We start from the raw sequence: 13,019 nt of genomic DNA on the forward strand, positions 1-13,019 counted from the left end.
GGAGCCCAAATCCCTGCGGAGTGTCGCAGGAAAATCACAGGTCACGTGCCAGGAACGAGATGATCTGACCGCAGGATGAGATCTCAACGCTGTGTGTTGGTATATTTTGATATTACATTGAAATTGATTGTTGAGTTTGGTAGATGAGTTCAGAATAATCAATAAAGTTAGTGAGAGATCTTATATTGACAAATGTGGTACAAAGAACCTGCAAAGTTCTTTGAGATCTATATCACCGTGCCAAGATTTCAGACAAAATCACCTGTAGTAGTGAGTAAACACATACTTGAATTATTGATTTCAAATGCCCTCAATCTTGGAAGTAAACTTGATTATTGTACCAACAGATGTAATAACAAAAGCTCGTTGGAAATATCTAATAGTGACCAAAGCCGAAACATACAAGTATCGCAACCTCCAGGGCTTCAAGATTGGAATACTTCTGAGCGGTGATGTAGATTTATAAGTCTATATTCATATCTTGATCAGCTCTGGATATCTAGATTGATACCTAGATACCCTCCACAAGTAAGTGACTCCGTATTTCGGAGGTATAGCAAAGTACCATCGCAACCCTCCAGAGAGTATAATACGTGCCCGGCGTAAAGCCAAAAGATCAAGATGTGCTGCATATATCCGCGGATTGAGATGACCAAAGCAAGCAAAGTGATTCCATAAACTTGACAGATGTAGCAGGTGCAGCGCACAGCTGGCTCTTGCCATTTCGTCCAACCTTGACCATCTTTCTCATTCCTCCATTTCCTTCCAGACTCTACACCTTTCTCAGTGACACATTTGCCCAGCAAATACACTCTACTCATCCAAAGAAGTAGCCTCACCATTCACACTGCTTCTACCAATCGCTGACAAGACAAGAGAATATCCAGATTCCAGATCACTCAAGCCACCCTTCCAAACCTGCGTCCCAAAATGGCATCCAAGCCACTATCCAAGCAGCAGCCGAAAGTGCCATTGCCAGAAGATCTCCCACGTACGTCAGCACCTACTATCATCTGTGTAACTGTGCCTGCATGAAGATGTCATTGACCAATCCACCACAGTGCCTGACCCCAGCACCCTGGAATTCTGCACTCAGGTGCAAATCAGGTACCTCTGCGGCCACTCCAGCGGCGGTGAATTCATCAAATGTCCTCAGCACCTGCGATCTGAAGATGAACGGTGCGCCAGCAAGAGCATCAGACACATCGATGGCAGGATTTCTTGCCACAAATGCCGTAATTGTCTGCGGAGTGCATAAGCAAGATGCTCGACTCGAGATTCGAGATGCGAGGATGAGAGAACGGTGACAAACTCCAGCCCAATACGTCAATTTATCCAATATCAGCAGAGTCCGATGGGTCTGGAAGGAGAGAATGACGGAGCATTAAGGAAAGCGCAAGATCACATTGACGCAAGGGGGTACTTTTTTTAGCAGAGCAGGAATTGAATTCAATGCGAACCTGAGTGCTATATACACCATGTGCAAGCCCTAGAATTATGACAACGTTTGTAAGACCTGATACCACTCAAAAGAGAGATGTGACGGCATCGAGATCATCGGCGTTGAGTAAAATGACACCTTCCCGTAAGAGAGTCCTCCATACTAGGTTTCGGGCTCGAATCGGGAAGTACGGGGTATTCCAATATCTGGCTCCGATGCCCCGCTCATTTGCCGTAGATATTTGATCACGCAGAGCCTGGAGCTGGGCATCTGTCAGGATAGGGTCTGTATCCCTGGTGATCTTGCCGACTGTCTTTTGGAAATCTGTTGATGCCACAGGCGACACAGTTCTAGTAATGTCGGCATATGCGGGATCCGTGAGATTGGCGAGCGGGGCGTCAAAGAAGTAATCACGGTCTTTGACGGGTGCTACTAGGTCCAGAGGTGTTCCCCCTGTGCCAATGACAGTGACTGGTCCGTTGGTAATGGTCTTGCCGTTCTTCAGGGTGGTAAGATAGCCCTTCTTTCGAAAGGGTTCTAGGGCAGCGATCACAGCCTTGAAAGTCTCGGGCCCGGATGTTTTCACGTCAATGAAGAAATACAATGTTTGTTCAGTGTCGGTGTCCCAAACACCGCTGTATGAAAAAGCGATCAGCAATGCTGTCATGTCGAGGTTTGAATCGAGTGCTCACTTTTTAGTCGGTTTATTTACGAACGGACTTTCTGGGTTCTGCCGCTCTAGAACATCTAAGATTGGGTTGATGTACAAGGACTCCAGCGTTCTCGAGGCCATGAGAGCGGAGTGATCATGTCCGACCTTGTCTGGTCAGTAAGAAATCCAATGCATTAGCCACATATAGCCAGCATAGTTGACATACATATAGAGTGTCGTTGTAAAGCCAGACATCTGCTTCGGTAGATGTGCAGCCATGCGACAGGGCTGGAAAGATGTTAGGACACCCTGTGATCAACAGGGGGGAATCGACGGACCAGTATAGAACGGCTCGTCTCTCCAGTAATCACTTCACGGAGTCAATGGTAAGTCGATGAATGAGGTGACGTAGTCTTACTTATGGGAATGAACGGGGATCTACATCCATGGAAACAGGGTTAGAGGCGCTTGAAACAAAAACACTACCTAAATAGCAGCAGCAGTAATTTTTTGAAAAACACTCACAGGTAAGATATCCCTAGTTAAATCAGTTGGATATCCATAATCCTTGCTGCCGTGGGTGTTCTTGAGGATGCTCTGTAGGCTAGTGGTGATGGCCCCGAAGGCTGGGGCTGGCCCCGCAAGGAAAGCTACGGCAGCCCGGGAAAACAACATGAAGCACAAGCGCATAGAAGGGAGAAGATGCCCACGAAAACAGACCGAGCTCAATTGTGCTGTGGTTGCTAAGTGGAAGACTCATTGCGATCGGAGCGGATTGCCGTGCACGTGTTCAAGGGAGGCAATTGCATAGGAATGGCGACGCCACAGGAGTCGAGTACACTCAAACAACCTGACTCCGAGTATGAAGCATCAATCAACACCTGTATACCAATTTCAGCGCCACCACTTATTCAATATTTTTGAGGATCTTTTTAAAACCACGAAATTCCATAGTCTACTCCGTACGCCTGGGCAAGACACTGCTAATCCCCAATCCCTAATTATCTGTTCACAGCTTAGCCAAGAATCCCTTTTCTCGACCAATCATGATGACTCGACAATCAATTTGAACATTGGAAGGTCAGCCAAAAAGACTGTTGAAAAGACTGTTGAAAAGACTGTTAAAAAGACGTCCCGATGTTGATAAATATGATAGCGTATGGTATTTGAAAAAACGGCTAATAAGCTGCTAAGAAAACATGCACAATCACGAACCCAGCACCGCAGGTATATGGAGGACCAAGGGCGTGATTGTTGAAGAAAAGAGGGTCATGGAAAAGAATGCTATGTACGTCATTTGAGATCCTAAACCTCCCTCACAGTCGGTGAAGGGGCACCGGCCTCCTGAGAAGTCGAGTCTCGGCCCCTCAAACTGAGGTTTCCGATTCTCTGAACCAGATTGCTACCAACGGCATCGACTGCACCCTTGGGCGCAAGTAACGTTGGGCCCAGGGCAGCCGCTTCCTGCACCCGGAAGAGCTTGATCGCCGTGCCGTTCCAGACACCAACGGTTCCTGGTGTTGCGCCGGCGGCGGATCCGACTACCATCTCGCTGGAGAAGATAAAGCCCCATAACAGGGATTCATACCAGCCCATGGAGAGCGCGGACCATTCGAATGACTGGATGCGGACAGGCGTTGGCTCTGATATGATGCTCTTCACTTCCGGCTCGTCGGCGAAGGAGGGGAGATTATGAATGAGCGTTCGAGCTTCTGAGCTGGTTGAGCTTTGAAGGGCTGCATCGGGGATGTGCGGTGCGATGGCCGAGATGATGGTTAGAATCGAATGCAGAGGAAGCTCGGGTAACCAGGACTCAAGCTGCAGATGGTTGTTAATGTCAAGTCCAAGTGGAAATCAGTAGCAAAGTTGACGTGGGAACTTACCCAAGGCACAGTTGGTGTGAAACCACTCGCAGAGGGAGTGAAGAAAGCGGTCATGCTTGTTTGACTGGTCATGCTGTTCTGCCGAGAGAATGGAGGATGACCGGCTGGTTTCTTTCCGCGTGCCTTTTCAGACATGCCGCGAACCATCGATGTACCATTCTCGTCGATGGTAGAAGCAATAGAGGGTCTTCTTGAGGTCTGGGCTGATGGTGAAGACTGAGATGGTGTTTGCGGTCCATCCATGTCCTGCTCATCATCGGAATCATCATCGCCGATGGCAAATGGACTGTTCTCCTCAGGAATCCGACCCAATGATGATCGGGACTGACTATGCAGATCATCTTCTGACTGGGAGAGTGTCGGACTAGTAGCTGTCTCAGAAGAACTTCCGGCTTTCTTCCTTTCGTTCTGGCGCTCGATTTCCTGCTGGCCACTTTCGAGGGTGAAAGCTCGCACAGCCTCGAAGCGTTGCCTGTACTTCAAGATAGCGTATACAAGGTACGGGTTTTCTGAGAATTGTGAGGTTGATTCGATGAAAGTGATGGCTAGTAGACTTACCAGTAAATTTGTGCTCGATGACGATGTTGATGAAGTCAAGCAGCGAAGCGAGAAGGGTGTGATTTGTTTCGTTTGCCAACAAGAAGCTGGGAGCAGACATGGCGGAGAAGAGTTGAATGACCTTAGAACACGCGCCTGCAGACGTATGCTCGATGTATGGGGCGATGTTGCTCAGAATGATCAAGAGAGCGGGGTACACTGTATCCAGATTTCCTTTGCTTGTTGTGATCAAAGTGTGGATAGACTGCCGTGGTTAGTATTTGGCTTTTCCTCAGGCTGCAGGTGAGAACGAGGACATACCATGATCAAAAAGTCACCATAGGATCCTCGAAATTTGGGCAACCGAATGGACTGTGGTAGGGTGTCTTGTGCCTCGAACGGGTTGTTCAAGCTCTTGCTGAAGGTGGGTTCCGCACTCATCGTTTGAAGAATGAATATGCACATTCGCACGATGCCTTGCTTGGAAGGATCTGATTTATATTCTGTCGCATAAAAGACACACAGAACGAGGAAGTCATGAGAGCGGTTGGAATCTATTATGAAAGAACGGAAGCGCTTGTTGCATTGCAACGTCTCCCAGAAAAGCACCAGCATCTCGGGTGCCCATTTCACCGATTTTTGGCTTCCGGGAAGATAAGAGTTTGTAGCTTGCATCTGTTTCAGCGAGTTAGCATATATAAGCCATTGGTTTCGAAATCGATAGTTACCGGTTGATTCAAGATCCTGGTCATGCCATCCACGATGAATTGGAAGTCCTGGGGTCTATGTAACCTGCCAAAGTAATGTCGATAATAATTCTTAGGCGGTGTTCCACGACCGTCCTCTGGAATAGGGTACATCAAGAGAACCAGGAGAAGTTGCACGCAATAGATGACCAGTATCTGCTTGGGATCTTTCCAGACCACATGGTCGTATGGGACCCTCCACGACGCGGGATTGTACTTCATTGCCTGTTGCGGTGTGAGTAAAGCCTTTAATTGTGTGATGAGATATTACATACCGTATTGAGTAGGGAGCAGAGAACAGTCAAAACGACCTGTTTATCCTGGCACGTCGTGATGTATGTGATGGCCTGGACGCCTTGAACGGGTAATGTGTCTGTCCCGGTCAGCATGTCCTGTGAGAATATGTGCCAGAGCATGAATAAACTTACTTGAAGGTAAATACATAGCCTTTCCAGTCAGCGTGAGCAAAAGTCGCAGGATCTCGCATCGGTTGCTTTCATATGCTTTGCTGCTTCCCATAGCTGTGTTGCAGCCAACACCGCTCTGCCAGATCGAATACGAGACCTTACTCTTAGCAGTCGGAAGCCGAGGGATTGTGAAATCGGCGAAGAAGAGCAGGTCAATCAAGGTGTCTATGAGTTCCTCGGCCAAAGGCTTGACATCCTCGTAATCGTCGGAGCGTGGTGACGGCTCCCCCTCCTGGTCCTCAGGTTGTGCTTCGTCGAAAAGAACCTCTCCGGAGATTTGGGCTCGTCGGGCCATCCTCCGCCGACGCGCCCAGAAGAAGTTCTCTTCCCATCCCTCCAGGTGCTCCGCTTCGTAAACATAGGGGAGTAGACGGGTGAGGATGCGGATGCAGTTGAGAACATCGCGCTCGGGGGGCCAGGTCAGGGTCGGGGAACGAAGGGTGATTTTTTAATACGGTGAGCCGCGAAGTCACTGCGAGTATGAGGGTTTGGAAATTGGGTAAGGCATGATCGCGAGTTCGTCGGATGTCAGCTGGTGTAAACAGGCTGAATACATCTTCGGTGGATTCAGGGAGCTCCCAAAACTAATGCAGCAGTCAGTCTCCAGGCCATTCAAATAGGATCGCGGTCCTAGAATTGCCAATATCACATACTCTGGTCCAGTAGGGGTCGTCTGCGGGGATCTCCTGTTCGGAGAGGCGGAAGATGCCCTGTTTGAAGACAAGCTTGGACTCTGAAGCCCCCATGGCGGATCTCACGAGCTAATCACGCCACTGTGAGCTTCATGCAACAAGTTCACAACTAAGGGCAATGTGGTGAGTCGATAACGCCTGCTGCCTGTATGTTTGCCGGGTTCTGGAAGCGGTTAATCGTGCGGGCGCGGGATCTTGGCCTGAACACGGGGATAGTTTCCTACCGACTTCACAATTTATACTCCGTACGGCCACCTCTTGGCTTTTAACAAGTAATTTTCCAAGGTTGTTGCTTTTGAAAAGTCCCTCGCATGAGCAACTATCCCCTTTATTATCATATCTTTTCTATCTTACACGGTACAACCGGTTCGACCTGACACAGGTAATCTATACTTCAAAGAGGCCACAGGATGAAAGAAAAATGATAGGCTTTGAATTGGTATACTTTAATACATTGAAGATGAATGAATCGCTATGACACCATAACCATGCCCATGACCTCTACGCCTACTCGAATTATCCAATAACCGATCCCATACAAATAATTCACATGGCACCTCCGCTGGCCGACAATCTGCGGCTCCTCTCATACAACCACTTGTTCTTGACTCCGAGACTTGTGCGCTTACCAGCAAGAGGTGACGGTGTTGCTGGCCCCAGACTGCCCATGCTCAAGGTCGATTCTCCAAATGAGTTGCTGCGAGCGAGGGGAGACGTCGATCCAAAGCTTTGGGACCCGAAGCTCTGGCGTTGCACAGATTCCCTATTTCCATTGCCGCCATTGGATACAGCCTTGTACAACAGAGGACTTGAGACAGGCGAGAAGGGTGTACCAACGGAGGGCCGTCGCTCGGAAAGGCTGGTATTCGCAGAGGACATGGGTGAGCCTTGTCTGCTGGCCGGGCTGGCTTTGCGGGAGGTGGAGAGGCGGTATCTGGGTGGGGTAACAAACGTCGTCCCTGGAGTAGCAGGCTGGGTCGCAGCAGGATCCAGGCCCAGTAGAGAACGTTGTGTCGGGGTGAGGGGAATGTCCGAAAGGTCGTCCTTGGCCCGGAAGAGGGGGTAGAGCGCGGTGCCGATGTTCAAAACAAAGAACAGCTGGAAGAGGAGCAAGGAGATCTCGTTATAGACGTGGTTGTTATGGAAGATGTGACGCGAGCTAAAAAGTCACGGTTAGCACGCGACGCGCATCAGGAGCGCTGGCTCACTCACTATGACTTGAGGGCACTGCCGAAGATCCAGGTCATGACCAGAGCTGATCCATTCCAGACCAACTTTCTCACGTTCTTCTCGTCGAATGTAGCGGCATTTTGGCGTTTGACAATCTCATCCAGTTGAGGGTGCCTCCACCTGCCAGGGGTCTGAGGTCCCTCTGAAGCGGGTGCCATGGGAGGGGTAGCTTTGGGAGTCGAAGGGAGCGACATTGTTGTAATTGATCGTCGAATTCAATTGGTGGAACCCGTCAGGCGAGTGTAGAGTGAGGCGGACTATGTTGATCAGATATTGCTCGGTGTTTTTCATGGAGACTCGACTTACTGGTGTGAACGAAGTTTCTCGACTTACCTGGGAGGAACTGGGGAGGCTGGTGTATCGGTGGTTAGTAAGTTCGCATAGTGAGGGACTACTGGCTTTCCATCTCAAAGCTCGAGGGAGTCAAAGGCAGGGGCAATGCTAATCTTCTGGTGATATTGCTGCACGTGACCTTGGATTGGGCGGCGGTCCGTCGGCCAATCAGCGGAGCTCATTAGCCTACCCCTCAACGTCATCGTGAAGCTGATTGTTGACACTTCTTCACATTCAGTCCAGCGTCCTCAAAATGGCTGACACTTCCATAGTAGCAAAGCTGGACAACCTGGTGGCTGATGTTCTGGCTGACTGGAACGTCTACACCACCTTGTTTGCCGGAATTGTTCTTGTCTTTGCTGTATACTCGGTTGCCTCATCTCAGGACCCAGATGTCCATCCATTTCTACTCGCCCGTCAATCAACTGCCGCGCCCATCCGCCAGCCAGGTGAATCTGCTGTCTACAGGTGTTTGGAAACCCCACACGGGCTACCGCTTCGGTTTGGGTTGAATGTCAAAGACCCCGGTGCCCCGAAATGGACTGGCGGTCGACGTGGAGACCTACGGGATGTCTGGAAGACAGCTGTTCGTGGCGCGTTGAACCAAGATGGCACAATGTCCGGAAAGCAGGGCAAGATCTACACTGTGCTAGGTAAAAAGGCCATCGAACACTCTCTGGGCCAAGTCACCCAAGAAATCAACGTCATCGGTCACCATCTTCAAAACGCTGGTGTCAAGACCGTCGCTGTTTGCCTCACTGACTCTATTGAACTGTTGGCTGCTATATTTGGTCAGTACACGAAAAGAACTATAGGAGATTTCTAAGCTAACGTGGTACCACAGCCGGCGCTTTCTACGGATACAAAACTGTCCTCATCCCCCACAATCTTCCAGCAGATATCCTGTCAGCGCATTTGAAGCACGCCGAAGCTGATGTTCTGATCGCTGAAGCTGGATCAATGGACCTTGCCGCTGTGACCAAGGATACCACGCAGCTCTCACTTGTTCTCTGGGTTGCTAAGTATGGCAACCGACACATGGATTGGAATGGAGTCCCAGAGAACGTCGAGGGTACCTTGAAGGTTGCCGTCTGGCATGAATTGGTCGAAGAATTCAAGGATCTTGCTAGCTACGACGTCCCTGAATATGATCCCAAGACAGAGACCCCTGCTGTCAACACCGTCTGGCCATCTTCTTCCCAATCCGGTCAATTCATCGACTTCAAGCCAGAGGTAAGAGCTACCCAGGATTAACATGCCCATATATACTAATAATCGATCAGAACTTCGTCTCTGCCATTGGAGCACTCATTTCCACGCTTCCTCGCACTCAGCGTTTCACTTCGTCCGACCTTGTTCTCTCCATTGACTCTCTCTCACGATCATACCCGCTTCTCACCACTATGGCAGCATTGTTCTCCAATGCTTCCATTGCCCTCAACTCGGTTGCTGGCGAGAATGTCGACTTTGCTTTGGCTACAGCCGGTGTTTCCACCACTGTCATCGTTGCCTCATCGCAAACCATATCCGAATATCATGATCAAATTATGCGTCCGCACACCGGTCTCATCTCATCGATTGGACGCTGGGTCCAGGCGCGAACCCTGGAGTCGGGTAACATGCCGACTCGCAACTTCTTCAGTCAGTTGGCTCGTATCGGTCCTACTGCAGAGCTTTCGCTTGAAAACCTCCGTCTGCTTTGTATCTCCCACCGCATCGATGGTAACCCAGAGGCCCACCTGACCTCTGAGCAATTGACCGAACTCAGAATCTTCACTGGAGCTCGTGTCGTGTATGCTTTAACTGGCCCTGGTGTTGCCGGTGCCATTGCGCAGACCAATGCATTTGATTACAGGACCCTTACCGGGCCCAGTCACTTTGGCGCTCCACTGAGCAGCACTGAGTTCAATTTGATCAACGTTCCTGAAGGCTCTCCCGACGGCGTCGAGCAAGGACAGGTATGTCATAACACACTTACTTTTTTAATGAATTTGTACTCACATCTTCGCTTTTAGCTCAGCGTTTCCGGTCCCGCTGTTGTTGGGGGTACCACGACTCTGCCAGGCCGAGCCCGCCTCAGCAAAGACAATACTCTGGAGCTGTGTTCATAGGCGACTTCTTCCAAACATTGCTCTTAGCGATTTAGATTTTGATGACGACTGTGCATCTCCTACCTTTTCGGCAAATTTTCATGAGCAAATATACTCGCATCCCCATCACTACTCCGTACTCCTGTTTCCAAGTAATAATTATCGCACAGAGGCCTGTCATGTGTATACGTCAATAGCAATTAGTGGTTTAAGACGAGGAAATAAACAAGAAAACCATTTTGTGACACACAGCGGCCTGCTCCAAAATATCTAAAGAATATTGTACTAATATACATGCCAGAAGGCTCAGTCAAGACTCCGAGAAACAAAATTATGCAGGCTTGATTAAGCTTCAACCTTAGCCTCAGCCTTGGCCTGAGGTGCCTTCCTCAGAAGTTGCTGAGACACGAGGTCACTAGTAAGCTGGCTGTTCTTGACTCGCTGCAATTGAGGAATCAGGGTCTTTTGGAGCTTGAGGGCACGGGACTCGAAGGTCTTGGACTCCTCGGCGGCCTTGCGGGTCTGTGGGGCCAGGAGCAAACCATTGTAGACGGCAAGGTTCTCCTGGATACTGACAACCAGCTCGGGGAGAGTGCTTGCCTCGACATCCTGGTTGAGAAGGGACCAGCTGGCATCCAGCTTCTTGGCATAGTCACGAATACGGAAACCGATTTTGGCGGAGGGGGCGAGCTCCTTCTCGCTTGGCGCATTCTTATCCATGCTCTTGGCACAAGCAAGTTCCAAAAGAGTTCCAATGACGAAAGGCTGGCACTTGGGGTCGGTAGTGACATCCTTGGTGGAGTGGAACTCCTGGTTCATCATGAAAGCGAAGTCCTCGGCCAGCTTGAGAGCCTGGGCGGTCTGCTCGCCCTCGAAGCTTGCGCGCGAGGCAGTCTGGTGAAGCTCGAAGAAAAGAACGCGAGCGATGTTCTTGTCGGCAAGGGAAAGGCCAGTGGCGGGACCGCGTCGGGCGACTTCGGCGATGATGGAAAGCTTACCCGCATAGCTGGCCTTGCGGATGATGTACTCCCATCGGTTGGAGCTGACGGCGTATCCAGACATCTTAAGTCCAGCCAGGAAGGCCGGGAGGTTGCCGAACTCTCCGGTAGAGACCATCATGTGGAGAACCTCCATGGCCTCCTTCTTTGAGGGGAGTTCGTGGCGCTTCTTAGGGGTCAGGGTGTATTCTTCGGTCTCGCTGATCTTCACGACAACGGGCTCATGCTCCAACTGCTTAGCGTATTTCGGCTTGAACACGCTCTTCTGCTGGCGCACGGGAAGTCCGTAGGGAATGAAAACCTCCTCGCGGAATCGTTGGAGAGCGGCATTGAGTTCGGTTGAGGGTGTTGAGGTGAAACTCGGGATGACTATACCGGCGTTTGGTCAGAATTTGATGTCGCAAGATCCTGGAGTATATCATACCTGCGTTCGAACCATAGTTGCGGACCTGCGCGGGTCTCAGGATAGATTGGCGCACCGAGCTCTGGAGGAAGAGCCTGCTCATGGCTGTTTGGGCCATTGTGACGGATAGAATATTAGGTATAAACGGCGATGAAGACGTCAAGCAATGCCGGATGAAGAAACCACGTTGTCCCGTTAAAGATGCAATGGAATCAAGACTTGAAGATCGCTCGAATTGGGGAAAAAAATAATCGCGTTGTCTGGAGAGCCCCGGGAGGCTTGGCGGAAATTCTGCCGGTCCGCAGCCAAAACTCGACTCCGACCTCGACTTGACATCTTCATCACCATCATGGCGGCTCTACCAGCAATGCGCCCATTGGGCTGCTTACGGTCCTTGATGAGGGCGTCCGAGCCTCTTCAACCCATGATCAACCGCCGATTTATCTCAACGGCCTATTCCAAGAGGCCCGAGAGAGTGCCTCTTCCCTCGGACATGCCTCCCCAATTCCTTTCCCAGATCCCTCCTCGTTTCCGTCCTGACCCTGGTGAGTATTTTGAAGTCAATTCAATGCTTGATCTCGCCTTTACTAACCACCAATTTCTCAATAGAGCGTCAACCTATCAAAATCTACCCTGCTCCCCCTCCACCCGCAAAGCATGCAAAGATCCCATCGCAGCGGTCACCGAATCTCAATTAGCAGTCCTCGACCCCAAGGGTGACCGCAAAGCCATGTTCGACTACCGACGCAACCCGCGCAGTGTCAAGCCCGGCGACATCGTCCGCGTGACCTTCAAGAACGGCGACCCATTCAACGGAGTTGTTCTCAGCATCAAGCTGCGCGGAATTGAGACCTCTTTCCTCCTGCGCAACGAGCTTACCCGTGTTGCCGTCGAGATGTCCGTCAAGGTCTTTAGCCCCAACGTCAACAGTGTGGAGATCGTCCAGCGCTCCGAGAAGAAGCGCAGACGCGCCAGATTGTACTTCATGAGAGACCGCAAGCACGACCGCCGCAGCGTGGAGAACATCGTCGCCAACTATGTTCGCCAGAAGAAAGCCTTCTTGGGCGGTGGCAACCGACGACGTTGATTAAGTTAAAGGGCGTCCGGCGCGACACCCGTTTGCATACGTGTGGCTGTATTACTATCTATCATTCTGTACCTCATCTGTGTTTATAACTTGCGACACTAAATACACCCTGGAGCTCTTCTTTTAGCCCTTGTCTTCTGGAAATACTGCAGTTTTCCTAGTCTTGTTACTGTCGACATTGTGTACCTTTCAAAGCCTTCGCGGAGGCCCCAAGTGGCGCATGGGTGAGCATCGGAACATCTCGATTTCCGGTCCATGTGGAATCAACCTCGAATAGGGGCTAGCTTCTTTGCCAATTACAATCGCCGCCGAGAATGGGCGACATGGGTTATCTAGCGCCTGAAATCTGGACCTCGCGCACGGCAGGTTCTCATGGTTTGTTGAGATCAAAACGACCGCAATTTGCTGAATTTGGGAAATTATTACTGCTCAGGCGATTAAATATCAATGATATAGTTCC

At 50.4% G+C, this 13,019-nt stretch overlaps 7 protein-coding genes across 7 annotated transcripts; 3 read left to right on the forward strand and 4 right to left on the reverse strand.

The window, feature by feature from the left end:
• Positions 1-930: 930 nt before the first annotated feature.
• N7506_003056 (uncharacterized protein) lies at positions 931-1,307 on the forward strand (the record flags this gene model as incomplete). Its single annotated transcript, XM_056952351.1, has 2 exons — positions 931-991; positions 1,108-1,307. 2 exons carry the CDS (start codon positions 931-933, stop codon positions 1,305-1,307), a joined length of 261 nt encoding a protein of 86 aa, XP_056814043.1.
• Positions 1,308-1,526: 219 nt separating this feature from the next.
• On the reverse strand, positions 1,527-2,853 carry N7506_003057 (uncharacterized protein; the record flags this gene model as incomplete). Its single annotated transcript, XM_056952352.1, has 4 exons — positions 1,527-2,076; positions 2,134-2,258; positions 2,320-2,381; positions 2,814-2,853. The coding sequence occupies 4 exons, from the start codon at positions 2,851-2,853 to the stop codon at positions 1,527-1,529; spliced, it is 777 nt and encodes a 258-aa protein (XP_056814044.1).
• A 545-nt stretch (positions 2,854-3,398) lies between these two features.
• On the reverse strand, positions 3,399-6,472 carry N7506_003058 (Hid1 family protein; the record flags this gene model as incomplete). Its single annotated transcript, XM_056952353.1, has 9 exons — positions 3,399-3,911; positions 3,977-4,485; positions 4,535-4,778; positions 4,835-5,188; positions 5,242-5,484; positions 5,535-5,632; positions 5,688-6,132; positions 6,182-6,310; positions 6,380-6,472. 9 exons carry the CDS (start codon positions 6,470-6,472, stop codon positions 3,399-3,401), a joined length of 2,628 nt encoding a protein of 875 aa, XP_056814045.1.
• Positions 6,473-6,964: 492 nt separating this feature from the next.
• N7506_003059 (uncharacterized protein) lies at positions 6,965-7,842 on the reverse strand (the record flags this gene model as incomplete). The annotated part of the gene is made up of 2 exons (XM_056952354.1): positions 6,965-7,577; positions 7,631-7,842. The coding sequence occupies 2 exons, from the start codon at positions 7,840-7,842 to the stop codon at positions 6,965-6,967; spliced, it is 825 nt and encodes a 274-aa protein (XP_056814046.1).
• A 392-nt stretch (positions 7,843-8,234) lies between these two features.
• N7506_003060 (uncharacterized protein) lies at positions 8,235-10,092 on the forward strand (the record flags this gene model as incomplete). The annotated part of the gene is made up of 4 exons (XM_056952355.1): positions 8,235-8,772; positions 8,826-9,214; positions 9,265-9,939; positions 9,997-10,092. 4 exons carry the CDS (start codon positions 8,235-8,237, stop codon positions 10,090-10,092), a joined length of 1,698 nt encoding a protein of 565 aa, XP_056814047.1.
• Positions 10,093-10,416: 324 nt separating this feature from the next.
• N7506_003061 (uncharacterized protein) lies at positions 10,417-11,590 on the reverse strand (the record flags this gene model as incomplete). The annotated part of the gene is made up of 2 exons (XM_056952356.1): positions 10,417-11,438; positions 11,494-11,590. 2 exons carry the CDS (start codon positions 11,588-11,590, stop codon positions 10,417-10,419), a joined length of 1,119 nt encoding a protein of 372 aa, XP_056814048.1.
• A 231-nt stretch (positions 11,591-11,821) lies between these two features.
• N7506_003062 (mitochondrial 54S ribosomal protein bL19m) lies at positions 11,822-12,559 on the forward strand (the record flags this gene model as incomplete). Its single annotated transcript, XM_056952357.1, has 1 exon — positions 11,822-12,559. One exon carries the CDS (start codon positions 11,822-11,824, stop codon positions 12,557-12,559), a length of 738 nt encoding a protein of 245 aa, XP_056814049.1.
• Between the last annotated feature and the right edge of the window lie 460 nt (positions 12,560-13,019).

The sequence above is a fragment of the Penicillium brevicompactum genome, assembly GCF_028827555.1.
Source record: "Penicillium brevicompactum strain IBT 35665 chromosome Unknown utg000002l_segment0_segment0, whole genome shotgun sequence".
Taxonomy (NCBI): domain Eukaryota; kingdom Fungi; phylum Ascomycota; class Eurotiomycetes; order Eurotiales; family Aspergillaceae; genus Penicillium; species Penicillium brevicompactum.